Here is a 27,127-nt window from a genome sequence, read left to right on the forward strand (position 1 = left end):
GAGACATGCCAACGGTAACCGGCGATAAGATATGCATCCTTCGGACGAATTCTGGGACATCGCTAATAAGCGGTGGTCGATCGTTAAATGTCAGTCTAAAAGTACTGGGAAAGAGGGCGGAGGGCGGAAGTATAGACGTATTCTTCGGTCACCTCGAGAGTTTCCTCCCGGTTACTGACTCCTAGACTTTCCCCTGTCCATCCTTGTCGTCCCCCATCATTTCCACCACAGCTTCCTCTTTCATTTTCTGTATCCTCCCTTGGTACAACCACGTCTCAGGCTTAGTCAAGAGCCACGATAAGAAACCAAAGATGGTCACTGCACCAAAGATAACACTATAGCACGTTAGGAGTCAGCTTATATTACAAAAGTACGTCGAAAGTATGCTGGTGACGTACACGGAGTAGTTAAATCCACTGGCGTCGACGGGGAAGTAGAACGGGGAAATGTATGTCTACAACCGTTCATCAACTACAGTGATATAAAGTCGAAAGGATTGACTTACAGCAAAGACGATACAATTCCAAACAAACGCTATTACGTAGAAGGGTTTCGCCCACATCCCTAAACTAAATTTGCTGTTCTTAAACTCATTGGGAGTGATGAAGAGTCGACAGAAGGAGATGAGTGCATACGCCGCGATAGTGGCTATTCCCATGCCCGCATGTCAGCCTTTACGCTCCAAATCACAAGGAAGCTGGTAAAGGGACTTACGAGTACCAGCAGCACTGACCAAACTCGTAAACGCCACCGTACTTGGCAAAATTGTACACAAAATCAACGCCCCAAATACCGTCATGACTGTTACTGCATTCTTTGGCCTTCCATCCTCTGTTACCTTGCCCACCCATCCGCTGAGAGGCAAAACACCATCACGAGCTACAGCGAACACCAATCTCGAGGAAGCAACGATCGAAATAGAAGTGTTCAGCATCAAGCCAACCACAGCCAAACAAGCCATGAACACCGCTCCCCCCCGACCGAGAGCTAGAGCGTACACTTGAACAAACGGTTGCTGTGCGGTGAATTCGTGCCAAACGTCGAGAGGCGGGGTACAGAAGAGAAAGAGGACAGAAGTGACGAATGCGAATAAGCCGGAGAAGAAGGCAGAGGTAAGGATGCCTCGGGCGGATTTGGTTGAAGCGGATCGAGTTTCTTCAGAGATATGGCCTGAAGCGTCGAAGCCCGTGATGGAAGCTGCTGCGACGAGGCTGTTTGTGTTAACTGTAAATGTGAGAAAGAGTAAAGGAGAATGCTTACAAGCAAAGCATCCAATTCCATCCTGCCGGTGCACCGGTACCATTATCTGCATATCATTTGTTAGTAAAAAGTACGATTGCTTAGGACGAAGCTAACCAGGGAACTCACATTGTGAAGTAAACACTTCCTTCGCGCTCCTAAATCCGTATGTCATGTGTACTCTCACAGGCAACCATGTCAAATTCAAAATTAAATCCACCGCCATCAAGCACATACTTCCTTTAAATACCCAGCTATACGACTTTTGAGGCAAATAGTTAAACGCAATGCAGAGACCGAGTATACCCTCGGAGAGAGCCCATTGGACAGCACGGAACTTGACGTTAGAGGTTGATAATCCGTCAGCTCCGGGGAAGGGAATCTCGTAGATGGTAAGGAGGGATAGGAGGTAGTTGGCCGACGTCTAGGAATGCGGGAGTTAGTAGGACATGGGTTGTTGAAGATGCTAGGACTTACTTGACAGACGGAAGCGCAGAATGTCATCCATGCTGTACAAGCCCACCAAGCGACAATGTACCCAGTCACTAAACCCTGTAAGATTGCTAAAGACGTGGGATAGAACGATTTGACGTACATCGAGCATACTTGGGGCCAGCTGCCTCGGCTGCCCAGATATAGATCGAGCCAGATAATGGAAGGGCAGACTGTGAATCAACAATACCATCCGGTCAGCCCAGGTGTCCCCCGAGAAAGAGAAGCAGAAAGAGGACGAACACAAATCTCAGCCAAGACGGCAGCAGTCAAAGTCATAAGGATCCAAGCAATCAAACAAGAAGACCTAGCACCACCTATTAGAACAGTCCCTACCTTCGTCAAGTGAAAGAGGATACAACACCCGCGACCTTCCCTCCTCGCCCCCCTCTCCCCTCTAATCATATCACACGACACGAGCACATGAGGGGGGGAGAAGAAAGGAGGTCACGGGCTTTACCTAAAACTACAAGCGGGGTTCCCTTCGCGAGCATTGTCTCGAGCAGGTTCAGACGGTGATGATCTCAGCCCCCACTATAGATCTCGAACCCTCAAGCAGATCTTCTTCCCTTTTACTCCTACGGGGTTCCCATGGTGAGCTGGCAAAGAAGGTATCACCCTTTTCTTCGCACTGACTCGGGAGAAACGTAGAGTGTAGGAAAGGGAGAAAGAAAAGCCGTCAAAGGCAAGAAAGTGGAAGCACCCGTACCCAGCAATAACTATTGGAATGAATATAAACCTTTTCTTTTGACACTTGTCTCTTGTCTCAGCGAGCGCGGTAGGAAACTCCCGATTGTCGTTTTCGGCTGCGATTGTTGTTTTATTCACTTATAGGGCAATATTTACCAAACAGCAGCGGGACCACCGGCGTCAATACCGAGGAAGATAAACGACCTCGCACAGGCGATAAAGTTCCTAGAAGTCCAAACATGAGTCAGCGATCGGTTAGATTTAATCAAGAAGAGGAATGGGCAGACATGGCACAGAAAGAAGCAGCGAAGGATTCGAGCATACCCCATCGCCGGGCGAGGGAAGCCTTATAGCCCATCTTGGCCTATGAAAACTGTCATTAGTCTGTTTTTGAAGCCAAGGCGCCGGAGAACGTACAAGATCAGCGGCATCTTCATCGAGCGTCGGCGAAAAGTCGCCTTGCTGATGACTCTCCTCGAGGGCGTCATTTTTGATGTAACTCATTTTTTTTATATCTGTTTTTGAAACTGTGGGATGGTTGGTTCGGTTTGGGGAGCTTGAAGTCGTGGGAGGGCAAATATATAGTAGATATCAGAAAGAAATTTCCCACCAGACGGAATACCCAACGACCCGACGTATGACGGCGCTCCGCTTCCGATTTTAAAGAATGGGCCTCCACTAGTGCCTGAGCTATACGAGGATCGAGGTACATATAGACCGTACGAGTACTTCACACGCCCCCACGCCTTATAACTTAAGTTTATTTAACTAGTTGGGAAATGATTGGGAAATTAATTATTAAGTAATTAGATAGAGATCAGGCGGGGTAACCTGATCGACCTGAGGCTGGTGGGTGGGCAGCTTGTTCATATGACAAGGAGAAACACGGTAAGGAAAGGTGCTGGGCATAATGTTCGCTGTCTAAGTAAATAAGTGCTTGTGGGGATGACGAGACACTTCATGCAAGGTTCACATGGTTGAGATAAAGATAACGGAAACTTTTTAACTATCTATCATTCATGAACGTACATGGATCGGGACAAATGGGAATCTCCACAAAGTCGCATCATACGTCGCCTGTCCGACCGAGTGCGGCATGGTGTATAATTAATTTAGCCCCCAATGATCTGATGCTGTTTCCCCGGCTGCAGTGCTACTACCTTTTCGGCAAAAAGTCTGTTTCTGCCTCTTTTCATCTCACGCAGGGGCTTGTGCATTGTGCTTATCGATAAGCGGAGGGCGAGGAGGGAAACACCAATAATGACAGCAAGAAGCAATTCACCTCCCGGTTTTCCAACGAACCTGCAGCTGGCTCCTCGGTCGTGCGTGCTGATGAGGAGGATAGAGGCACCTCTCCACATACCGTCATGAATCTGCGGTATGTAACTTTTAGGTACAGACATACGTTTTCTGTGCAGAATAGTCCATTGTATTAGCGCTGTACGAGTTACTTATTTATACGTACTGTACTGTACTGTACTGTGGTCTTCACATTTTGTCACCACCATCATCTCCGTCGTAAAATAATAATAAGCGCGCGCGCAAGTCGATCGCCGAACCTCTTGCCATTTATTTATACAGTGCGTATACATAATCTGATATATATTGCTTGTGAGTACTTCCGGTGGGACCTTATGTCTCACGATCATTTCCTCTCTGAGAAGGAGGGGGGGTGTCCGAAATAGCTCCTTTCCCGTTCTTCTTCCCTCGTTTTCTTTTCACCCCTCGTTCCATCATGGGATGCCCTCCTTGAGCAGCAAGCTCATCCATCTCTCTTCTCAGCCTCTCCTCGTTCTCAAAGAACCGTCGTGTCGCTTCAGGATCCTCGTCGTCCGAATCCTCGATAAACGCAGCAGACTTGTAGTTCTGAGTCTCCACCGCCTTCTTGGCTCGTTTCTGACGCGGATTCTTCTTGTGCTGATGACCAGGGCGTACCTCACCCGTCTCAGAATCGTACGATTCAACAGAGGGCGAACGCCGTCTTCGTCTTGTTGCGCGGGCTTTTCGTCGGAGGAGTTTCTTGGGATCATCGTCAAGTGTTGGAGGCTCCTCCATGTATTGCTTTAAAGCACCAATACTGGCTTCAATGTCGGAAGGCAACACGTTGGCGGGGAGAAACCATGCAGAGTCCGACTTTTCTCGGGCGAGTGCAAGCTCTTCGGAGGAGACGTCTTCTTCAAAATCGAGTTCCATAGGAGGTGGTGGTAAATCGAAAGAGAGAAGTTTGAGCATAAGTCGGAAATGGGGGTTTGAGGTGACAGCCGTAATCTGTTCGCTCTCCTCAGGTTGAAGGTCTGCTCATTGCTTAACAGTGGTCAAGAGATTCTGAAAATGAATGGACATACCAAATTGGGTGAACTTGCTGATTGCCTCATCACTCGGTCTCCCAAATCTCCTCACTCTCGCATTCCCATCTTCATCTTCCTCGTCCTCATCTCCATTAATTCCTCCGTCAGTGGTCAACACAATCTCCTGTTTGGCCGCCAAGACTTGCTCCAAAACTTCGACGATCCACTTAATGAGATAGCCGTGGCCGTCGCCCCAAATAATGGCAAAAGCGATCGACATCTGTTGAGACCAACTAAATTTGTGTTTCTTAATAAACTGCAGTTCTACAGGTCCCATCTATTCATCCACCCATCAGCTTACAGTTCCACTGTATTATTAACGAGGTTGTAACCCACCTTTTCTTTGATCCTTCCCCTCTGTCCAGCCATCTCATCGTCATCATCATCACTGCCGCCACCCACAGTCTTCCATTTACCTCTCGACTTGCTGCTCAACGCTTCGACCAGCGTAAACGGTTCTTTCTCGACATGCTTGAAGAATTTGCGCAAAATGTACGTTATGAGTGTGATGAGGTCTCGAGAAGAAGGGGCTGCGGGAAGGACGTGCTGTTTGTCCAGGATACGGCGGAAGATAATGAGTGTCGACACCTGGGACGATTCTTAATCAGATTGGGAAAAAAGGAAAGGAGAAGATGAAGGACTGACCTTGAAGTACAAACCCTCGGCATGAGCTTTGATTACCTGTCTGTGCATCAGACCAACTACTCTTTTCATAGGTTCTGGACCATCAAATTCCAAGAACCGTTCGAGGTAAGTAAGGAGAGTATTGACCACCGCTTCTTGGGCAAATCTCTACCCAGCGCAAATCCATAAGTCTCACTTCCCAACGATCACCTTCGAAAAAGCTACGCACCTTCTCGAAAGACTGGAAAGTAAAAGCATGTTCAGCATAACTTGGCGCATCCTCATCCGGGGCGAACGCCTCCTCCCCCTCATCCCCGTACTCTTCCGGAATCTTGCGTTGCTCCCGATCAGCGTTGGCTTGCGAAGCGGCTTGCCGTTCTTTACGTTTCTTGTGCGTGTTTTTGCGTTTACGGATGAACATGAAAGCTTTTGTCTTGGAATACTTTTCGAGCATTCGGAGAAGCACGTAGGCAAAGTGGATGATAGAATCGAGGTAGCTATGTTCTTTCATTAGAGAAACCCATGGTATGGCAAGTCAAATAAGGAGCTTACGCGATGGATTGGTTCTTATATTCTCGGACAACAGCAAGTGCAGAATCGAGGATATCGTAATTGTAGTACAGCTGGTGTTGGAGAATCTCTGCGACCTCAACATCTTCTTCATTCGTTGACGTCGACATGTCGTCGATCAGAAGCAACTATTGCATAACTGATTAGCCAGAGATACGAGATGGTAATAGAAAACATACGATTTGAGTGAAACATTCAATACAAGCCTGCAACTCTGTCCAAGCCTTTGGTTTATCATCCCAACATATTCTCAACCTCGCAAATAGCCATTTAACTGAGTCCATCTCCGCAATTTGCGCCACCAACCCCAAAGGCAACTCTTCCAGTCGTCGAGAGCCACCTTTCTCGAGAAGCTTATGTCGAAGGAGAAGGAGGTATTCGATAAAGAAGCTGGAGAGGTAGAAGACTCGGATGTTGTCAGATGGTCGAATTTTCGTTCGTTCCATACGGATATCTCGCAAGATCGATTCGATGAACGCTTGGGTCATGGATGAGGATTACTTCTTCATACAGGAACAGAAGGAACAAACATACTGTTATAGCAGATCTCCAAGAAAGACTTTGAAAAACTTTGCAGAATCACCATCGCATCCGAGCTGAGGTTAACAAACACCGTCAAATCGTCCATCCTCTTGGCCACGACCGCCTTCTTCCTTTTAGTCATATCCAAAATCTTGCCGGGATTTTCGATGATAGCGGTCTGTCGATGTAGAACGACTCTCTGCTCGGCCTTCACTGTGTCAGTATCAATAGTGCCGACGAAGATGAGGGCATACCGTCTTGACTGTGATAGTCGTTCCAAACCTGGAATGCCGTGTGCTGCCTACTCTGGAATTGAGTGCTTTTTGTTTCTTTTCCTTCTCCAAGAGCCTGGCAAGACTATCTATTGGTACCTGTAGAGCAGTCAGGCATGTATGACAATTGCGCGAATTACAAACTCACTCTTTTCTGATCCTGTACAAGCTCAGACGGCTTGATACCTCGGAAGATAAGATGTAAGATATCAAGTACAATGACATTGAACGGGTTAAGGTCTGTCTTATCCGCACATGAAGCCAAAGTAAGGAAAAGCTGGAGATATGTAAGGGAATCGAGTTGGGTTATGAGATCGGACTACAGCATATTAGTCTTGCGACAACGGGGAAGTGGGATATCTAGCAACTTACTTGAAGATGGGCGAACTCCTCTTTCTCACCAGTAGCTGTACCTTCAGCCACTGCATCCTTGATTGCAAGAAGATTTCGGACCACATGCAGTCCTAATGAAATGATACGCGAGTCCTTCTCGTCTCTGCCATTGTTCAAGTTAGTCCCATATTTGATTTGAGCAACTTGAACATACTTTCTGGGTTTCGCCAGACATGGCACCATAAGAGACAGAATTGATTTGAGAGGTTTTGTAGTTTTAAGGAAAAGAGCCTTGTATTCCAACTGAGCACGAAGCAGGGAGGCATAATCTGTAACGACTGGACCTTCATCTTCAATCTCTTTGAGCTCTTGTGCGACATCGATAGGCCATGTTAGAGCTGCTATCAAGTCACCTGTACAAGTGTCAGTACGTAGCGCAGCAATAAACAGCAACTTACAAGCAACAAGAGCAACCTTTCTGCCCCACTCTCCTCTTTCCGCACATTCCACCACGATAGCGACTAACTCTTTCATCAATTCTGCTCTGTACATACACCTCGCCACTGTTCGCTCATCATCTTCGTCATCTTTTCTCCACAGCTTCTTCAGATCCTTGAGGACACCTAAAACACTGTCACCAGGTCGATAGACAGTCTCAAAAATGCCACTGTCTGGTGGTGATTCGACTTCTTCATAACCACCTAGGGCGTTGACGAGAGTCTGAACGGCAGGGTAGAAGACATTCCAACGGTCCTGCGGTGCGTCGAGAAAATGAGGTGGCGATGGAGCATCGAGAGGAGGTGGCGAATCTGGCAGTTCCATCCTGGCTGGGAATGGAAGAAAGAACCGGAGCTGAGAGAAGGTTGAAAAGACGCGTCAAAAAGGGAAAAGAGGAAATGAGAAGTCGTCGCGAAACGCGTGAAATATTCAGGAACCAGACTGCTCGAACAAATTCACCCCAATTCCAAATCCGACAAGGCTGGGTTTTGCGCCCAAATATGACCCAGATCACGAGATTGGGATGGATGGAAAAGCCGAAACGGTCACTGTCGTATAGCTAGACCCGCTTGCATCGAACGCAACATAGCAACTGTATGACATTACTTGAAGAAGGCTGAACACTACTACGACAAACAAATCACTACAAGTCATGTCTATATATAAATTAATGACTATTGAACTCTACATAACTTATCAAAGAGAAGCTGAAGCGCGATACTATTCGACGGTGCGCGTAGTGCAGCATTGACCAACAGGATAGTAGACGACTGCTTCGAGTGTAGTCCAGCATTATTACCGTTTCCTGAATAGTAAGGGATAGCTTCTATTGTCTAGTGAATCAGAGGCGTTGCTTACCATCCAAAGTTGCCTTCGTATCCTGTGATAGACCTGCCGTGAATGTGCTAGCTAGCTGTCGATCACCAAACGAGGTGCGTAGAAAGTTCGATATGCGTGATGCGTAGGGCTAAGGAGAAGAAGACAGGCCCCAAAGGGTCTTCTTGGCGAACAACTTGGGAAAAAGATAGCGTATGCCCATCCCAGATCAGCGCAGGCACTTAGCCAGCTACCGCAGTCGTCATTCGCCCCTGTCGATATGGCTGAAAGCATCAGATCGGTCCAGAGAAGATAGACGGGTATAATGGTCATCCAATGAACCCCGATTACACGCTCAGCTGCTCTAGCAATTGGCTTCGCTCTCCCTGCCAATGATACGTAATTTCCACCTAAAAGGGTAGGAGCGACTTGTTTTTGAGAGTGGCCTTTGGGCAAACTGCGTTGATGAGGTTCGCTACTGCTATGGGGCGTATGGAGCGGTCCGGCTTGTAAAAGTCGGATGAGCTTCGGGGTTAGGAGGAACATTCCTTACCGAGCAGAATGCCGTTGGCAATGGGGCTCATGCCCTGGAGGAATTTCCAAAACTTGTTATTATTACAAGCCACTTTGGTGAGGTGAGGGTTTCAATCATCAAATATACCGGGCGCCGTGTCTGGTTCAGTTTCCTGAGTATTTCTCCGAGTAAGTCGGGGACGAGGGCTGGGACTGTCTGGCGGCCGGGGGGATTGGGCAGGTTGAATGGGTTATCACGACGTACGGAGGGTCATTTGCCGTGCCTGAAGCGTCTACTCCCATCGACCAAATCCAATTGGCCGAATCCAACCGGCCAGATCCGATCGCCCTAATGCCGTTGGTTTTCGACATTTGATAAGGAATTCTGACACCGGTCAAAGAATTCTCTGACTCTTGATAAGGGATTCTCTGAAACTTGATAAGGAATTATCTTCTTCCTACTAATTTCCTTTTTCACGATTTTCCTTTCACAATCAACTTTTGGACAGACATTGACAGAAAGCGAACGCTGGAAATCTGTGCTTCAATCTTTGTCAAAATGTTGTCTGAAACCAATGAGCGGCAATCACTTTTGCCATCCGAAACGTCAACAATTCGAGCTGTCTCTGATAGCGAAGAAAACCCTAACAACGTAAGCGCTGGTTATGGTGCTGCAGAGAGCCAAGCGCCCCCAAAAGAGGGGAAACTTCACCATAAGAAGTTCAAGGAGATATGGGCACTCTTGATAGGGTTGGCATTTGCGTAAGTCCCCTTCTCGTTTATGGCGGCGTTACAAAATGTCAAGCACCTGCAAAAGAAAGAAAGCTTCACCATAAGAGGTTTATGGAGATATGGGCACCACTTTATGGGGTTGGCGTCTCTGATATCATTGTTGGGGATAAAAAAAGGAAAAAGCCTGACTTCCTTCATCGGTGATAGTGTCTTTTGTTCAGCCTTGGGAGCTACGATAGTAGCCAATTTGACCATCGAAATTGGATCTTACTTTCATGCTGGTGCTTTGGTGAGCCTCATCCGTCCTTATTACTTGAATGCAGTTTCTCACATCATCTTAGTCATCATGGCTTGGTACAGCGTATCTCTTAGGTTTGACGGCTATGACCCCTCTCTACGGTCGTCTCGCCCAAGTGATGGGTAGAAAAGGAGTGATGATACTTGCTTTGACGTTCTTCCTTAGTAGGTCCTTCCGCAGGGATTTTTGTTGCAGAGTAATACTGACATTGACTACAGATGGCACCTTCCTCTGTGCGATCGCACCTACGATGTACTTTATGTTGTTTGCCCGAGCAGTTGCTGGTGCAGGCTGTGGTGGGCTTTTGACTGTAACTGTGAGTTTGCATGTCATCTCTTTGTTATCCTATATTGAACAGCATCTAGGCTATCATCATCTCCGACCTGGTTTCATTAGCCGACAGAGGACTGTATCAAGGTGGGATAAACCTCCTTTTTGGTGCAGGTTCGGCAAGCGGTGCTGTACTCGGTGGCTATGTATACGACAGATTTGGCTGGCGTGCCGCCTTTTGGGTCCAAGTACCCCCCGTTACCTTTACTTTCATCATGGTACTTTGGAAACTTGATGTCGAAAGAGAGAAGGGTGAGGATGACGGAGGAAAGACTGCCTGGGAAAAGTTTAAACATATCGATTGGTTAGGAAGTTTTGTGCTCATGGTTGGCGTGAGTCATTTTTCCCCTTTAGTCTTGGTGGTTTGTTGATATACGACTACAACAGATCTCGTCTTTCTCGATCTTTTCTTCTCTTCTCACATCCTCAGACTATTCCTTCCGCCACCCTCTGCCCCTCACACTCCTTATCACTTCCTCCATCGCCTTCCCTCTCTTCTTTTACATCGAGAAACGTGCCCATCAGCCCATTTTGCCTTTGTCACTCCTCACAAGGGCTCAGCCAAGTATCGTCCTTGCTGGTTTCATGCTGACTACCGCTACCAACTTCTCCCGGGTACGTAAACGCAAAAAAAGGAATGGGTGCTGTTATACTAACAGAAAGGGTGACAGTTATATATGCAACCTGTCTATTTACATGTCACGAGGGGACTGAACGGGTCTGAGACAGGTTTGCTTCTCATTCCCAGCTCCATCGTCGGCTCCTTCTCTTCCCTCTACGCTGGTTGGCACATGCGTGTAAGTAGTTGACTTTAATAATAAGTTTAATACTGATGGATGCCTTTGTCAATAGTATTACAAAGAATATAAATGGTTCCAAGTTGTCATGTCTCTCATCCCATGGCTTCAGGCCATTTCTATCATGGTCGGCTGGGGACCTGAAACCAGCATTCATCGACTGTGGAGCGAAATGGCTCTTGGTGCTCTGGGAGGTGGTGCAGCCATCACGTCATTGTTAAGTAAATGATACATCAAACAGCCGTCCATTAAAGAACCGTGTTAACTTCCTGACAGCTTCACTGATCGCCTGCGTCGAACCTAACGAAATCTCTCTCGCCATTTCTGCATGTTACCTCTCCCGAGCCGTTGGCCAAGTCGTCGGCGTCGCCATCTCATCTTCTATCCAACAAACCATCCTTCTCTCCTCCCTTACTCGTCGCTTCCCATCCAACCCGTCTCTTATCAAGCGACTCATTCAAGAACCTGCGGCGGTTTTGCCCATCTTGGGCGACGCTGATGCTTGGCAAGCGAGACTGGCATACCTGGATAGTATTAGAGCAGTGTTTGGATCTGCAGTCCTTGGTGGGATTGCTTTGACTGCCATATGTGTAGCTATCAGGGGAAGAACTCTTTGATGTGAAGATAACGAGTACAGTCGAGGTGCAATTCCAGCGCGATGGCATTTTGTATATCTCACAGATAGAAAAAAAGGTTAAAAGGGTTAGATGTTGTAGGGGCTATTGGTTAAATGGTTAGAATCCTGCTACAGTATGAAATGGAAGTTCAGACTAAGAAGCTTCAACAAAAAAATGGCATTTTACATGCATGGAACTCGCTGATGACGTGACTTCCAGCGTTTATTTAGGCTTATCTTGCTTTGTCGGCTGCCGGCCTGGTACTTCCGTCGGAAACTGATGATGTTCTGTTTTTGGCGCTCATCATTGGCCACCAAAGGACGACGACGGATGTTGCCTTTCCACACAAGGCATTTTGCATTCTATTTGTATATTTCATTTGTCTATCAACAGCTGCCTCATTGCACAGTCTGCACCAGACTCTGACTTCCATTTCTGGAAAAAATACCAACTGGCCCTCAGCAGCGTCTCGGGTGTAGAATCAATTACCGACGATGGGCTCTTCAATGCCTCCACCCCACGTCCGAGCCTGGTACTCGTACGCCTTTGCTGCTGAAGTCTTCTCAGCTTGTGCGCTCGTAAGTTCATTGGATCATTGAATAAGTGTCATAGCTTATAAGACCCTTCAGGCAATATTCCTGCCAATCACTTTGGAACGTAGGTTTCGGGTCTCGTTAACTAGTTAGCGTTCTTTTTGTGATTGATCCCAACTACAGAGATGGCCCGAGAGGTTGGATATTACGCGCCAGAACTGACGGAGACATGTGTTATTAATGATTCGTCTTCAGATGTGACGGGAAGGCTCTGCAAAGCTCGGATCCTAGGGGTATGGATAGATACAGCTTCGTTCAGGTGAGTAACTTGAAAGGCTTTGACTCCTTTGTAAATTGAAGATGGCCATTGCTAATATCAAGAGTTCCAGTATGTATGTTAAATCTATCGCTGTGGCCTGCCAAGCAATCTGTATCATCTCTATTGGTCCTCTGGCAGACATCGGTACGCCGTCATTCCTTGGCTAAAAGGACGATACATAATATTTCTGTAGCCTATTGGAGGAAGCGACTACTTCTAACCTTCGCCTACTCGGGATCTCTTTCCGGCATACTATTCCTCTTATTCCCACCTTTACCCTATGCCTGGACCCCTATCATGGCGGCAATACTCAACATCGTCGGTAATGCGACCTACTCCACCAGCATCGTCTGCAGCAACGCGTTCTTGCCAGGTCTGGCCAAGGAGGATGTAGATGTACAAAAGGCATGGGAAGAAGCTACATCGGAGGGTCTTCAGGACGGTTTGAGGGACGTCCATGAAGATACCGACGAGGAAAACACGGGGAGTGTCAGTAGGGAAGACGAGGCGACCCATCTTCTTCCCGACCGACTCATACCAGCTGTTTGTGCTATATCAACCCAAGATCTCGCTTTATCCGACCCCTTGGCCAAATTAATCGAGCCATCTAATGCCAAAAAGCACTATGAATCCCGTTTGTCCCTTACCACTTCCCGTCTGTCCTCGACTGGTACTGCTATTGGCTTTTTCTCCGGTGTCTCGGTCTTGACGCTGCTCCTTATCCCTGTTACAGCTCTCGGAGGTTCGACATTTTCTATGAGGCTTGCCATCGGCCTCAGTGGGGTCTGGTGGGCGTTGTTCACTGTCCCTACCTGCATAGGGCTACCGGGCGGCGCGCCTGGACATGGGTCTGATTTCAGTGCCAGTCAAGTAAAGAAGGCATGGGTCAAGATTGGAAAGATGGTCGCGCCAAAACAAATACATCAGCTGCCAAACCTCTATATATTTCTCCTAGCATGGATATTCCTATCTGACGGTAAGTTTTCATGACTTTATGTTTCCGATTTCTGACATCTCGTGCTAGGTTTCCACACCACCACTTACGCTGCTATTCTTTACGCTTCCTCAGTTCTCTCCATGTCCGCGCCGAAAATCATCCTTGTCGGCATCCTCGTCCAACTCGCAGCGGTTGTATCCTCCGTTCTTGTCCCTCGCGTTCAGCGGCGCCTATCGACCACTTCTAGCAAACCAGTGACCAACTATAAGGTGTTACTCGCTGGAGTGGTGGCTGCGGCATTCATACCTGTTTACACATGTGCTGGACTTGTATTACCTTTTGGAGGGTTGAGATCGGAAGAAGAGATGTACGTTTTGGCTGTCTGGTTCGGTTTGGTGAGCACTCTCGATCTCTCCAGTATTGTGAAGTGAATCTCTGGCTTACTAAAGATAGGTATTCGGACCATTCTTGAGTTATTCTCGAGCTGTATACGCTGAGCTTATTCCTCCGGGTCACGAATCTACCTTCTTTTCTCTCTTCGCTTTCACCGACAAGTCAGCATCCTTCATCGGCCCAGCCGCTGTCGGACTCATATCCGACTTGACAGGCAACATCAGATATGGGTTCTTGTTCTTGCTTGTGATGTTGGTGGTGCCTATACCTGTTTTGGGGCGAGTTGCTGTTGAACGGGGAAGGCGAGAAGCTGTCGAATGGGCAGAAAGATCGAGGAAGGAGATGTCAGACGAGAGAGTCTGAGGATATGGCTAATACAGGGGTTTTGGGCTCTATGTTGTATCTACAGAATTTCATGTTGTTGAGCTCAATCAAATGTTATAATTCGTGTCACCAAGAGTGTCCGAATCCTATGCTCTTTCGTCTACCGAAAGATTTGGATTGTTCTAATTAGTAAGCAGTCCTTGCTGGGATTAGCCTGTTTTGGAACCGTTTTCACGGGCCTTCACCGTAATCTCGCAATGAATCCGAACGCCAGTCAAAGTGATACAATCATACTAGGCCTGCTTTTGAATGTTGTACCTGAGGGCTTCAACAGTTCTCTATTGCAGTTAGCTTCTATTGCGAGCGTTCAATAAGATACATCCTTTATATTCACATTACGCAGGCAACGTCCATCATTACCATCCTTATGCTCTGGAATGCAGCATCCATCTTGCCTCATTAACAGTTGACACTAAAGCTGTCTTCATGTACATTACTGAGGCAGACTCCATTCCATAATCCCAATAACTGTTGCGAGATATCTAATGGATGCATAAAGAGAAGAAAAGAAAAGAAAGACTACGATAGAATCCTATGGAAAATGTGGATACAGCCACGCCATCAAACAGTCAATCTGCGGATCTCGGATCTCCGGTTGCTTCCATTAACTCGCTCATCCAACAATAACAATGTCCACGTTCTGACGAGGCTAACATGCACTCCGCCATCTCCTTAATCGTTCTTACAAACCTCTCGCACATTCCGTTCTGAGCAGGTGTGTAGGGTTAGGGTTAAGAAACGGATGTACAGAATTACAAGCACCTTATTACCCGTTTCCCATATACCGGTTTCTGTGGCAAAGAGACCCCCAGTTATCAAATGGGCATAGGTTCCTGCGTGTGCAAATTGACAAAGCAGCCACACCACGACTGTTGGCTTGTCCATTCCCACCGATGGTGCAGCCACGAACGACACTATTGAACTTCTCATGTCGTCCCTACGCGTTCGTGACCTCGTCCTTCCTACAGCCACCACACCTACGCCGGCTCACACGTCCTCATTAACTCCAATAGGTACAGCCTTCTCACTGAAGAGGCTCACATTAGGCGAGGACCGTTTCGGTTTCCTTTGCAGGTCCATCACCAATTCTCCATTTATCCAAGCTCAGGGCGTCCTTGACGCCATACTTGATACCAATGTGTGCCAACATTCCCTTGGCGAATATGCGCTTAAAAATATTGGAATAAGCGCGTCGGCGATTAGACACGTTGGCATTGAGACTGCCACAGTATCTCTCCATAGCCAACTTGTTATGGGCGTCACGTCAGCCAACGTAGCTGACTAGTCTCTCGTTGACCCCTGGCTGACGAAAACTCACCTCGAGAAGAAGTAAGACTGAACGAGGAACCGCTCAGCTGAACAGTAGGCTGGTGCCATCCTTCGGACAGCTCCTGTTGCCAGAATTCCCGGAAAGTATTCACGACCCTTTTCTGGAAATCTTCCAGGGTGTTGAACGCGTCTGGGATGCGACGTTCCCCAACCCTATCGACCAAGCCGCCAATCCGAAGTTTGTCCTCATCCGAGGCTGCACGCTGAGCACTGAGAAAGCTGTCAGCGCTTTATAGTAGAATGAAGGACCCAATGACATACGCCTGCAAAGCTGTCCAACCCCCAGCCTCATACACCTTTCTTATCTCTAAATCAACAAACTGAAAAAAATGAACTGCTCTTCTTTGGAAGGTTTTCCCGCAGTCATGATCTTCATTGTCTTCGGCTCGCCATTTGTCTATGTTGGCTTGACTACCATTTCTCTTCCTTCTGCTTACTCATCTCTCTCGGGGTAAAGATGTCGCTGACACGCGGCGGAGGCTGGGCTGTCGGACCGAGGTGTTGGGACCGCCGGCCAAGCTCTGGACACGAAGAGAAAGGACGCTAACCAATCGTTGAAAAAAGAAGACGCAGGCCGAAGGATGTTCTGTTGATTTTGCAAGACGGAGTCGGGCAGTAAGTCACGGGACGAGTGAGGTGGAGGTTTGTTTGTCTACATCGGGGACATGGTGGAATGAAACCCGTTGACCAGTTGTAAACGCCGGAAATTGCGACTCTTGCATAATATCGTGACACACAACTGCCATGTCACCCAAACAGGTCCAGCAGCATCAATGTAATCAACGTCATGCAAGAGCATATGTGCCTGGAGGACACATACACGGAGGCTGTCAGGGGCATTGAGATAGTAGAGCCTTGTGGATAATGGTCATTTGCTGTATGGATATTATATAATAAATCATGAAGCGCTCACTTTTCAAAATCTTCCGCCCGCTCCTCAAAGCCCCGCTTTAGCCCCTCGTGGCCTATCTCTGGGAATCTCAGACTGCAAGCATTTTTGTACCAGTTTAGAGAATCGAACAGAGTGCTTGTAGTGGGCCGGAGGAACACAATAATCCAGCCAAATAGGGGTCAGGCATAGCAACCATAATGACCAGCTGTCCGCGATGCAGTGTTATCTGTCTTACTGTGTACAGTGGATTATTGGGAAGTCCTGCTTGTCCTGAGCGTATCGTGTACTCGGGGGGGGAGATGAGCAGTTGCGATCAGTCTTGCGATCAATCTGCTCTGCGAGATGAAAGAATCGTGCGACGAAAGGGGAAGAGCTGTAAGTTCTGGCACCACGTTCAGTCTCTTCCAAGGTCTGAAGAGTCAGGACTGTGGACTTATATATGTATATTAGGTGTACGGCCGGCATTCGCCACTCCAAGAAGCCTCCTAACGCCCTACGTTGATCTTATATGATATCACGTTGATAGCTTCCTGGAGATTAAAGCTGTGGGGTCGTCCAGCTGTTACCGAACCCATTCGGAGCCATATCTTTGGTGGTTAAAGACCTTATTTGCAGCTGTAGCAGAGGCATCAGGCCTTTTCAGCTCCCGTTCCTTCTGCTCTTCCATTATGCGTTCTACTCCTGTGATGGCCAACAGATCCTCAAGCTCATCCTTGATAGATCGAACTGGGAGCCAGTTGAATGTATCTTTACAATTCATGATCCTTCAGAGGCTCTTTGTAGGATGGACACACATCTGGCAGACGATAGCGCACTTCCATGGAAGACATATCGTAGCATATGTAGGTTGTCAAATGGTGAAAACCCATCAGTCAACATCGACAACGCGATATCCCGCCCATCCGAAAAGTATCTCATCCCAAGCTTCTTTCAATCCATTTCCACCTCCCTGTCAAGCAGCGACCGATGAATTAGAGCCGTCTGAGAACGTCCAAAATGCCGCCCGGCTGACCAGTATTTTCACCATGAAATTTTGCACGGTATTGGAGGAGTTCTTTGGTTGAGGCATGGCCATAAAAGGCCTGCAAGCGAGGGATCAAATAGAAGTAACGATATTTTGCCCGTGGTTTGCTGCGATGATCTAACCTGCTCTCCTTGCAGTAAGGTCACTCCTTATCATCCCACATGGCCCAACAATGCAAACGCAGAAGTTGAAACAGAAGTCGTAGTATACCGATGTGAGGGCGGCCAGAGCGGAGACTCGCGATTTAGTTTTGAGAAAATGATTTTCTCCGACCCCACCTTTCACCCATCTCTTCGAATGCGGCATTAATAATACTATGTTTGAGCTTGAGAAGGTGTTTTTTGAGCATGAGGAGGTCGGCTCCATCGACAGAGTAGACTGTTATCTCACAAAAATGAGCGAAGAGTCTATCGGGGGGTGAGAAAGAGACGTACACTGTTCAAGACCTTTCCTCGAACGTCTCCTGCAACTAACGTCCCAATCTGGTCCCACCAACATTATCAGCGCCTCCAGTCTCACCATCATTATTCTTGCCTCCCTCGTCATTTTCATCACTCCAGACACTCTCAAGACTCCCATTGCCCGCTTGGTCCTCATGGAGTCGTTATCAATGGCCTTGCTCTTTGCGCTGAACGTCTGAGGGGAATTTATCCACCAAGGACCGATGATGAGGATTAGTGATCGAAGGCTCTTCCTGCCCAGAGGTTGGCCCATTCTACCGAATTCAAGGACAATTCAGCATCATCGCAGATTAAGAACACTGTAAGGACACCATGTGATCACCTCAGTAGTTCTTTGTCCAGTCTTTCCTGAATCTCTTTGTGCTTCATCTTGAAGACCTTGTACTGGGACCTGCAATTTACCACGATGAGCATACGATAGACCGAACATTGAAAAAGTATGACACGCCTGTTCCACAGTTTGATCCTGTAGAGCCGTACTTTCTCTCTTTCCAAAACTTGTACCGATGTTTCGTTTTTCTTCAGAATTAGGGGCAGCTGCTATAAGCTCTTTGTCCTCCAAAAGCTTCCGCATTTTCCTTCGGTGTCGATATCTTGTATCCAGGGCCACCAATCTCTTGCAATAAGTTAGGGTGCAATTGCAATAAACCTCGCGCTTATAATTCTTCTTTTTGGCGGGGGGCATTTTGTGATTTGATTAAAATGAACGAAAAGAACAAAGCAAGGCAAGAATGATGCAGTGTACTACGATGAGAGGAACTTGGTTGAGAAAAACCAATGACGTAACCCACGTGAATGATTTTGCAGGTGATCTTTGACGTACGACCGACGGACTATTCTTCCAGTCATTTGTATATCTTGAATCATCTGCAACTTCATATCTTATCTTACCTTCTCACTTCATTTTCGCTTTCCAACTGTCAACTATGAGAGTCATGATCGAGCCGCCAATGAGGCTTCCCCCTCGAGGACTGCACGCCCCCGTGGTCACTACCACGTGACTGAGCCTGGCCTGCGCCAAAGCGGCGTGGGCGTAAGAAGAAACACCCTATTCGGTACCTCTCTCAGGTCCCATCAATAGAATAGGGTCCCAAATTTGATGAGTCACGTTGGTAGAAAGGAGGAAAGTTGCTCAAAGGATGGGGCTAGTTGACTTGTCGCCAGACAAGGCGGTCAAAGAGAAAGCGATTATGACCGTATGTATCAGACGTTCTGTTCTGCATAACAGTGAGTAGGTCCCTTAAACTCGTTTTGGGATGGGAAGACTAAAAAAAAGCCCTTCCTAGTTTTTCTGGTCTTTCCTCATCACTATTCTCTACACTGCTCTCCGAGTCTGTTAGTACGCCAGTGCTGAGGAAACTCAGTCCAATAAAGACAAAACTAAGGCAACATACTAATTAGACCCTAAAGGTTTCCAGTGACCGTTGGCCTGGTGGGGAGCATAGGGACATTGTTAAGGAGTTTGAAAGGGTAAGTTGAAACAGATGTCCTCTTTCATTGATCAGTTCCCCTAATATTCTTGACGTTAGTGAGGATTTTGTTGAAACCATTACAGGTATACGCAATGGGAGCTCCAAATTCCCATTGCAATAAACTCATTCTTATCCTTATATCTACCTTTAAAACAATTCCTACAAGACCCAATGGCCCGCCAATTCAGATCAAGGATTCGCAAGAATTCCTGGGAGGCGTATGACGCATGAATGGAGCTGCTCAGCACAGCGCTCAATCTGTTTGTCCGAGTCTTGACTGCTGTAAGTGCCTTGATTTTTACACCAATGCAGAGCTTGGGCTGAGTACGTTTAATAGTGGGTCATGTTGTTGTAGTATTAGCTTGCTGCATAGAAGAAGAAAAACCAGGAAAAAATGTATAGAATCAAGGCTAGGCGGCCTACAACGTCCCTGCGCGTCCCTGATTTAAGTCATCTTCGCCGGGTTAAATACTTATCCTTGTAGGTTTCTGATGCCAAAAATCGATATCAGCCAAGATACAGGGCTCGGTGAGCTTGAATTGTTAAAAAGGAAAGGATAATGAGGGCCCGATAGCGGCAAGAAGATGAGTGCAGAATACAGTGAGGAGCGCCCAGACCTCTTCTTCTCAGCTTGGACACCTGCGGGATGAAAAGAATTCAAGTTAAACAACTACGGCTTCCTATCTCGTCCCCAACAAGTCCCGGCCGAATGTGTATTATGAACTGAATACGGGACGGAGACCGAGCAGCACTACATTGTTCAGGAGTAAGTAGGTGTGACACCTAACTAGATGATGGAGGAAGAGCCTGGAGTAGAAATATAGCTAACTAGACTATTTTCATATCGCATCTACAATTAATGCCTGTCTTTTCCTAATCACGCATGCGATTCAAATACTAATTATGCCAACTCGAGCAAAGACATACTGCCGACCATACTATTCCTAATCATATACTTTTCTTTCCCCTTCCTCAGACCTCCATTTCCTTGATCCTTCAGCGCTAGATGATACAAAAAGAGAAAGAGAATGAAAAAAACCAACTGAAATAATGTTTGTATATTGTCGTGTATATGAACTTTCGAAGAACGCCTGGTGTCTTTGGATTGTTTTGGAGTTTGTTGCGAGTAAAACCGAAAGGATATAAAAGAGGCTGTTGCTTATTACAAGGTATATGGGGGGGAAGGGGGCATTGACGCTCTTCGAGTATCCAGATAGGATAGTTCAACTGCCTTTTCCGTGTCTCATCTTCTCTCTTCACCGCAGCACGCCACCATTTCTTTCATCTTATCTAGTGAAGGCAAACTGACTCCCAAAATCACCTGAACTTCCTTCCATAGGGCTTGTCAACGTCGAAAAGTTCAACGCTTTCCCGGCCTGCCCTGCAGCGCCCGTCCCAGCTCCGGCTCCTGCTACGACACCTGCCCCAGAAGGACCGATCGGGAAAGGATTACCTACGGTGGGGGTTGGATGATCCCCATCAGCTGGCCGGAAACCATCTACGGGGTTCGGAGGCGGCATTGGTAGATGCTGAGGAGCTGAAGGATGACGGGGAACAACGCCTCCTGGGAGAGAAGGTGGTCCAGAAAGGTAGAGATATGTAGGTGGGCCCATACTCATCGCAGAGGCAGAAGCGGAAGCAGGTTGATTAGATATGAATCTGCCGTCCATGCTAACGCTTGAGACATTGCTGCTGGATGTGGAAGGACGAGAGTCGACGGACATCATACCAGCCTGGAAGGGCATACCCTGTGGAGGCACACCCCAAGAGTAGTTGGTAGGGTAAGAAAAAGATGGTCGGCCGTCAGTTGACACAGAGAGTGTCGAGGTCGAAGACTCTCGGCGATCCCAGTCAGAATCAGGGGCAGATGTCGTAGAGGCGAACGAAAGACGTTGGTAGTTTTGTTGCCAGGCAGCAGCGTTGGTCATGTATTGAGAGCTCGCTTGAGCTGAAGCGTGCTCTCTCTTCTTCTTCCTCCAAGCTTTTCTCATCTCCTTGAACTCTGCAGATTCATCAGTCAACGTTGTCTCAAAACAGCCCATGTGCACACTTACCAGCAGGCAACCTCTTCTCGCCATGTTTTTGTGTCATCACATGCGCGTTCAAATGGTTCAATGTCCCGTAAGACTTTTCACAACCATTCCAACCACAAGGGTACAACCTTTCAATCTCTTCATACCTTCTTCTAGGCCTCTTTTTCTGCCCAGGACCGGTTGACAAACTCATAAATTGCATCTGATCAGCGGTAGAGTTTGTATTATTTGAGGAGCCACCAGAATCGGAGCCGGCAGTAGGGACTGGAGGTGGAGGTGCGTATGATGCGCGGATTTGACCGGGGAAAGAGGGTGGGAGAGAAGATCGCAGGGGGTCAAACGTAAATGCCCTGTCTCCAGGAAAGTTCGTAGAGGGGAAATGTCGGTCATCTTTAAACGGCAAATGGGCAGATCCTGAAGAGTGATGGAAAAAAGATGAAGTATCAGTCATGCCTGGGATTTGACGAGCGATAGATTGAGCACTAGGAAGAGTCACCGCACCGTGGTAATTGGTGTAACTGGGCAAACCATCACTCGTTTGCGGTCGACCCGCGAAAGCTGGTGGTCGATTTTGACTATTGAGACTATGGTGCGCTGCTTGTTGCTGTTGAAGATAACCCATTGGCATGTGTGCAGGCGCAGAAGGGAGACCGAGAGATGAATTAGCAGCATCATGTGACGAAGATGGTGGGAATTGGCCCCAATTTGAACCAGGAATGTTATACTGAGGTGCAGATGACCGTCGGTTGGTAGGAAGAAGTTGGGGATTGACAGTATTTTCGTTCTCTGGTGACACATTCTGAGAACCTTGCCCATCCCCATCTTCTTCTGTTGATCCACCAAGACCCAGCATCTCATTTCCTTCCTCTATTGTCCCCTCCGGTTTTCTCATATCTCCCCGTTCGCCCAGCTTCTGTGCATCCTGTGACACTGATCCACTCACGCTATTCTTCTTGCTCATCATAAAGTTTGAATATGGACTACGACTTTGTAAAGCTCCTCCGGCTGTTGCAGGCCGTCTTGTATCGGCCAAATTCGGTCTGACAAAGTTTTTCGAGATACCCGGGAGGTTGTCGACCGATGAAAACGATCCGCCAGCGGCGCTACCAGATGCTGATGAAAAGGATGAAGCAGATGATACCCCGTAGTTGTATGAATCTGGGAAGTATGAATGCCCAGGCGCGGCGTTGGCTGCGGGTGTGAATGAACCGGTAGATGGGGATACACCGGTGGGAGATGCAAAGGTGGGTTTGAGGGGCTCAGGTTTGTAAGGCGTACAAGTGAATGCAGCGTCTCCTGATGCGAGTGCTGGTGGCCCAAAGGCAAAATCGGTTGGAGAAGACGTTTCTGAGCCGGCCATCATGTCTACGAATGGATGAATTAGGACATGATACAGACCGTGTAAGAATTCCCCCTTACGTGAAGATAATTGAAGGATTACTCACCGCCGATAAGAAGGATAGATAAAAAACCGATTTACAACGAATATGTATTGATACAGATGGTCTGGTTGATAACGGCAGACGATCTCAGTTTGGTTGGATCGATGAATATAAAACAGGGAGGAACACGGTGGCGGCTGACGATATTTCCAAATGCGTTTCGCGCGAACCGTCGGCACATGAGTTGGTGATTCGACGCACGTTGTTTAATGGCAATCACATGGTGGTATGGGACCAAATCAGATGGGAGATTGTATTGGTGAGGATGGACCGTAAAGGAGGAGGCGGCAGGGCAGAGTATGGTCAGCGTTCATCCAGGGTTGAAGATGTGTACATCGTCTCGAAAGACGCATGCGACTCACCACGGCAAAACACCACACGCGAGAGACAGCGGCCGTAGACAAAGCCGTACTCAACGACGGAGCAATATAGACAGGGCGGCCAGAGATTCAAGGCTGTCTCGTGGAGGAATCTTTGGATGACTTGTACAGGTGAGAGAAAGTCGGTGGTTGAGACTGCGGAAAAGAATAGGGTGACGTGTGAAGTGGTGGCTTAGATAAGGGCGGCGTCTGTGCGGGCGATGAGGAGATGGGGGGGTGATGGTGGCTGGGCGGTGTATATTCTTTTCCTTTCTAAAGTAATACAACTAATAACTGGCGACGGTCAAGAGCTGAGGGACGGCAGTATTTGTTGAGTCCCCCCGAGAATCTGAACCCGCGACGGATCCAATAGTCCGAAAGCCTATTAGGTCATTTTTGCCATGACAGACTTTCACTAGCGCCCTTTTCATCAACCCTTAATTTTATCATCCGCCGCATCCACCTGCGTCACGCTATCCGCCTTCTTTCCCTTCCGTAGTGCGCCGAAAAAACACCGTAGAATCGCAGACCACAGCCCCGTCCCTGATGATGCACCGGCCTCCGCCTCCACTTTCTACGATCACTCACTTAAGTAAATGAATTCCATCCCGTAATGAACCCCCTATTTCTTCTACTTTTTGGCATGCCGGGGCGGGTGGTGACCAATAATGATCTATGATATGAACCAGTACGCCCGCTGTATATTGGGTGGCCATGACGATCCCTTTGCCTTTGCATGTCAGTCATGAAAGCCTCATCCGGTACTGAACGGCATACGTTCGCCATGCAATGCATAGACAAATAGCGTACGCACGAGACGTAGCGACGTACGGGTACACATAAAAATTCCATGTTCTTGTTCTCCCCACTTGCTGCGCTCGGTTACGTGTGTGAATGAGCAGATAAACGTTCGTCTCCCTTCGGCCACAATCTGCTCAATTATGTTTATTATCACCTCTTTCCTTCTCACGCATTTACCGTTATGTCCTGCTCTATGCTTTGTCCGCGGTCTTTGCTAATTGTCCAGAGACCTCCTATAAACATCCTTCCAAACGCCGATAGCAAAACACCAAATTATCAAGGCAACAGCATACATAAAATTTCAAACACCGATCAAGTTTCGCAATTATCAGATCCCTACATCGGCAAGATCGGTTTCCGTTTATATAGACAACGCACAGACATGGAAAGCTATGTACGTTGAGTAAGTCTGTGCGCATCCATCAACAGGGCCATCGGGCGGCCATCAGTCAGCCGGTTGCTGTAAATTATGTTTAGGATTTGAGAGTCATATGTTCAGTCTTATAGGAGTCTAGTTTTATCATGGAGCAAGGTGTTATGGGGTAAGTATGGAATGCGACAACCGTTATTATGAAATGAAGGAAGCAGAAGAGGAAGAAGCTGAGAGACGAAGAGACAAGGAACAAAAAAGAGAAAGTAGTAGTGAGCAGCGATAACAAGGATGGGGGATGCAGATATGTTGTACCAGTACAGTCGAGAGTGCCCAAGTCTCATGAACGGTATCCAGTATGCATGTCATATAAGTAAATTGTGAGATGTGAGAGGTGAGGAAATGAAAAGAGAAGAACCTGACGACGAGAGATGTCGCTCGTAAGGTTTGCTACAGAGCCGCACCACCAAAAAATCAACCACATTACGAATGTACAGAACACCGAAATTCAATTGATGAGACTCAATCAGGACTCAAACAAGGATTGAGACTCAAGGTAATGAACGGCAGATAGCAGAGATGACAGAAATAAATAAAGTAGATGATAGCTTTGAGGAAAAGCATCATATGATAAGCGCAAAACGTACCCACAGGGTTGATAGTCGTTGTTGATAGCTCGCTTGTCGACTTCATTCATCATCCATCAATCTTAGCTTCTTTTGAACAGGGCGTCGATCCTTTTAGACAGAAATAGGATATTTCTAGGTTCTATAATGTATGTACGACAATCCGGTTGTTTCGGATACCCAAAACGCAGTGATAATCTTCTCTTCCTGTTTACATCTCTTTTCCGGGTCAAAACACGTAGAACCCATCTAGCATGCATTGCAACCCGACCTCCAGACGCGTCAGATATCAGATGATGATGGACCGATGCATTTCAGCGAGTTACAAGTTACAAAGTACTATTTCTTCATTGATCTTTTAGTCCCAAGGGACAATCAAGGGCCTCGTATGAGAGCACTGTCCCACGAGTCACAACACACTGCAGTTTGCGGATTAGTAGGGGCAGAGGAATGAAGACAATTGTCCAAACATCATCCCAAACTTGGTATAGACGGTCTATATTATCTCAATACCTGTCTAAAGCAGCTTTCGGCTCTCGGCATTCAGCTTTTAGCTCCTTCCTCTTTGTTCTATTGTTGTCTTCTGCCTCTTGCATGCTCTGGCGTCTGGTATCGTAGTGCCAATCACCATATCTCGGAGTAGTGCATAATACTATATTGCTATGCCGGCCGGCAAGGAATAAAGAAACTGATTACCCAGAAAGGAAATTTTCATATCACCCATCTTCCGTAATAATGATACAATTAATTGTGCTTATTTTTATTATCGTTTTATCGATCGCGGACATGTCACTTTTTGTGTTTGGCCACCGTGGCCACGCGAGGCATCTTCATCATCATATCGTTCGTTTGTCATCATGATCATACTTTGGGTATTTTGGCTTGTTTATGTCGCAGATTTAGGCTAGCTACTATTGCTTGCTGCTGGTCTACGGGTTCCCTTAGTTATGGCTGCGTCCGGGATCTCGATGATTTACTTGACGATAAGAGAGCATCTAACATCCAATAATATCGAGCATCCAACAATCAGCTCTTCCTTCGTTTAATTTTTTTTATCGTTCTACCTTGAATTTTTATCGCAAGTTGAAACATCGGAAAGGGGCCAGACACTCAGCTGCCAGCCACACCCTTTTCCTGCCGTTATTTTTTGCACCGCTTACTATCGCAATGACCCCAATAATAACATTTTACGCGCCTGGCGACCCTTCGGACCTGAACTCAATAATTAATAGATTTTCTCTTCTCCCTTCTATATCGCTTCTCGCTCCTATCACCTAGAAGCTTTGTAGATGATCTTAGTCTAGGAACAAGGAATATGGTCATTCCTATTTTTATTTTTTTTTGTTAGACAAATGAAGGGTGCGCGGAGAAGAGTTGCATGCTCAATCTCAAAGCTCAAGGCGTTCCATGCTTAACTCCGCCACTCCTCGTTTGCTGTCTGTCCATTCGCGCAATGTCCAGTGTCGATTTGCGTCGTTCGCCTTTCGACGTCAAGCTAATTCGTTGGAACCCGATCGAGAACAAAATATGCGGTACCGTCACACCTCTAATAGAGAATCAGATTGGAAACGGTTTTTTATTATTTAGACAGAGGTGCTGGTCGGTTCCGTCAACTCAAGTAGGTATAATTAAGTATCATCGATCGTATTATTATCTACTGTCAGGCCATACACACTCCAACCTCATCGTTACAGCCTTAAAAGTATTTTTGCTGCTTTGATTACCAAGGGAGTGTATAGACAGCGTCCAAACAATAAATCCTATGAAGGGGGAAGATAAGATCTCGTCAATCTACCACAACCCGAAACGCATGCCTGTAACATGCTCCTCTTCTGAACCTTCTTCCATATGAACAACAACAACTAACGCTGTCAAAAAACTCAATCGACTTGTCAAATTACGTGCAACCTGCGGGCTTCTTCCTCTACGCGTGAGCGACAGATTCGATTCATTGCAGGCCGGTTTGAGAAAAGAAGTGTATGGGGAAGTGGTCAAGAGAGCTGTTTGGTGTGAATGGTCCCCCTTCTCAAAATCTGTTCTTTTTGGTCACCATGGAGGGGG

At 47.2% G+C, this 27,127-nt stretch overlaps 5 protein-coding genes across 6 annotated transcripts; 2 read left to right on the plus strand and 3 right to left on the minus strand.

Annotated features, from left to right (window-relative positions):
• Positions 1-17: 17 nt before the first annotated feature.
• CNF00330 (gamma-aminobutyric acid transporter, putative) lies at positions 18-3,041 on the minus strand. 2 transcript variants are annotated; one of them, XM_571300.1, is made up of 12 exons: positions 2,839-3,041; positions 2,709-2,785; positions 2,471-2,646; positions 1,975-2,038; positions 1,835-1,904; positions 1,717-1,784; positions 1,369-1,663; positions 1,261-1,306; positions 715-1,211; positions 506-648; positions 399-454; positions 18-335 (listed from the first exon to the last, which is right to left on the minus strand). In XM_571300.1, exons 4-12 carry the CDS (start codon positions 2,008-2,010, stop codon positions 182-184), a joined length of 1,365 nt encoding a protein of 454 aa, XP_571300.1. In that variant the 5' UTR covers positions 2,011-2,038; positions 2,471-2,646; positions 2,709-2,785; positions 2,839-3,041; the 3' UTR covers positions 18-181. The 2 variants fall into 2 exon arrangements, with proteins under 2 accessions (XP_571300.1, XP_571301.1); XM_571301.2 differs by having other exon boundaries at positions 1,975-2,646.
• Positions 3,042-3,366: 325 nt separating this feature from the next.
• Positions 3,367-7,955, minus strand: CNF00340 (conserved hypothetical protein). Its single transcript, XM_024657324.1, has 14 exons — positions 7,549-7,955; positions 7,305-7,503; positions 7,130-7,253; positions 6,906-7,076; positions 6,740-6,856; positions 6,498-6,693; positions 6,143-6,441; positions 5,946-6,091; positions 5,623-5,890; positions 5,415-5,561; positions 5,106-5,357; positions 4,767-5,046; positions 3,887-4,715; positions 3,367-3,831 (listed from the first exon to the last, which is right to left on the minus strand). The coding sequence occupies exons 1-13, from the start codon at positions 7,910-7,912 to the stop codon at positions 4,054-4,056; spliced, it is 3,225 nt and encodes a 1,074-aa protein (XP_024513076.1). The 5' UTR covers positions 7,913-7,955; the 3' UTR covers positions 3,367-3,831; positions 3,887-4,053.
• A 1,454-nt stretch (positions 7,956-9,409) lies between these two features.
• On the plus strand, positions 9,410-11,819 carry CNF00350 (conserved hypothetical protein). The gene is made up of 8 exons (XM_571303.1): positions 9,410-9,679; positions 9,857-9,938; positions 9,991-10,111; positions 10,166-10,263; positions 10,313-10,609; positions 10,665-10,892; positions 10,949-11,074; positions 11,130-11,819. Exons 1-8 carry the CDS (start codon positions 9,477-9,479, stop codon positions 11,301-11,303), a joined length of 1,329 nt encoding a protein of 442 aa, XP_571303.1. The 5' UTR covers positions 9,410-9,476; the 3' UTR covers positions 11,304-11,819.
• Positions 11,820-12,059: 240 nt separating this feature from the next.
• On the plus strand, positions 12,060-14,655 carry CNF00360 (conserved hypothetical protein). The gene is made up of 7 exons (XM_024657325.1): positions 12,060-12,269; positions 12,321-12,348; positions 12,408-12,543; positions 12,614-12,687; positions 12,737-13,519; positions 13,568-13,875; positions 13,934-14,655. The coding sequence occupies exons 1-7, from the start codon at positions 12,186-12,188 to the stop codon at positions 14,234-14,236; spliced, it is 1,716 nt and encodes a 571-aa protein (XP_024513154.1). The 5' UTR covers positions 12,060-12,185; the 3' UTR covers positions 14,237-14,655.
• Positions 14,656-20,279: 5,624 nt separating this feature from the next.
• On the minus strand, positions 20,280-23,548 carry CNF00370 (conserved hypothetical protein). Its single transcript, XM_571479.1, has 4 exons — positions 23,273-23,548; positions 22,914-23,047; positions 21,490-22,833; positions 20,280-21,437 (listed from the first exon to the last, which is right to left on the minus strand). The coding sequence occupies exons 3-4, from the start codon at positions 22,829-22,831 to the stop codon at positions 20,722-20,724; spliced, it is 2,058 nt and encodes a 685-aa protein (XP_571479.1). The 5' UTR covers positions 22,832-22,833; positions 22,914-23,047; positions 23,273-23,548; the 3' UTR covers positions 20,280-20,721.
• Positions 23,549-27,127: the final 3,579 nt, after the last annotated feature.

Source organism: Cryptococcus neoformans (genome assembly GCF_000091045.1).
Source record: "Cryptococcus neoformans var. neoformans JEC21 chromosome 6 sequence".
In the NCBI taxonomy this organism is placed as follows: domain Eukaryota; kingdom Fungi; phylum Basidiomycota; class Tremellomycetes; order Tremellales; family Cryptococcaceae; genus Cryptococcus; species Cryptococcus deneoformans.

What these genes read in the sequence shown, in the direction of transcription:
- CNF00330 (XM_571301.2), bottom strand. Translation starts at nt 2,136, where the DNA reads ATGATTAGAGGGGAGAGGGGGGCGAGGAGGGAAGGTCGCGGGTGTTGT. An exon ending in TGGAATTGGATGCTTTGCTT is followed by an intron (nt 1,212 to 1,260) that starts GTAAGCATTCTC and finishes TAACACAAACAG; the next exon opens with CCTCGTCGCAGCAGCTTCCA. An exon ending in GGTCAGTGCTGCTGGTACTC is followed by an intron (nt 649 to 714) that starts GTAAGTCCCTTT and finishes GCATGGGAATAG; the next exon opens with CCACTATCGCGGCGTATGCA.
- CNF00340 (XM_024657324.1), bottom strand. Translation starts at nt 7,912, where the DNA reads ATGGAACTGCCAGATTCGCCACCTCCTCTCGATGCTCCATCGCCACCT. An exon ending in TATAAGAACCAATCCATCGC is followed by an intron (nt 5,891 to 5,945) that starts GTAAGCTCCTTA and finishes GAAAGAACATAG; the next exon opens with CTACCTCGATTCTATCATCC. An exon ending in GGGGAAGGATCAAAGAAAAG is followed by an intron (nt 5,047 to 5,105) that starts GTGGGTTACAAC and finishes GTGGATGAATAG; the next exon opens with ATGGGACCTGTAGAACTGCA.
- CNF00350 (XM_571303.1), top strand. Translation starts at nt 9,477, where the DNA reads ATGTTGTCTGAAACCAATGAGCGGCAATCACTTTTGCCATCCGAAACG. An exon ending in TTGATAGGGTTGGCATTTGC is followed by an intron (nt 9,680 to 9,856) that starts GTAAGTCCCCTT and finishes CATCGGTGATAG; the next exon opens with TGTCTTTTGTTCAGCCTTGG. An exon ending in TGCTTTGACGTTCTTCCTTA is followed by an intron (nt 10,112 to 10,165) that starts GTAGGTCCTTCC and finishes CATTGACTACAG; the next exon opens with ATGGCACCTTCCTCTGTGCG.
- CNF00360 (XM_024657325.1), top strand. Translation starts at nt 12,186, where the DNA reads ATGGGCTCTTCAATGCCTCCACCCCACGTCCGAGCCTGGTACTCGTAC. An exon ending in ATAGATACAGCTTCGTTCAG is followed by an intron (nt 12,544 to 12,613) that starts GTGAGTAACTTG and finishes CAAGAGTTCCAG; the next exon opens with TATGTATGTTAAATCTATCG. An exon ending in TGGCTGTCTGGTTCGGTTTG is followed by an intron (nt 13,876 to 13,933) that starts GTGAGCACTCTC and finishes TACTAAAGATAG; the next exon opens with GTATTCGGACCATTCTTGAG.
- CNF00370 (XM_571479.1), bottom strand. Translation starts at nt 22,831, where the DNA reads ATGATGGCCGGCTCAGAAACGTCTTCTCCAACCGATTTTGCCTTTGGG. An exon ending in CGAGAAGAGGTTGCCTGCTG is followed by an intron (nt 21,438 to 21,489) that starts GTAAGTGTGCAC and finishes ATGAATCTGCAG; the next exon opens with AGTTCAAGGAGATGAGAAAA.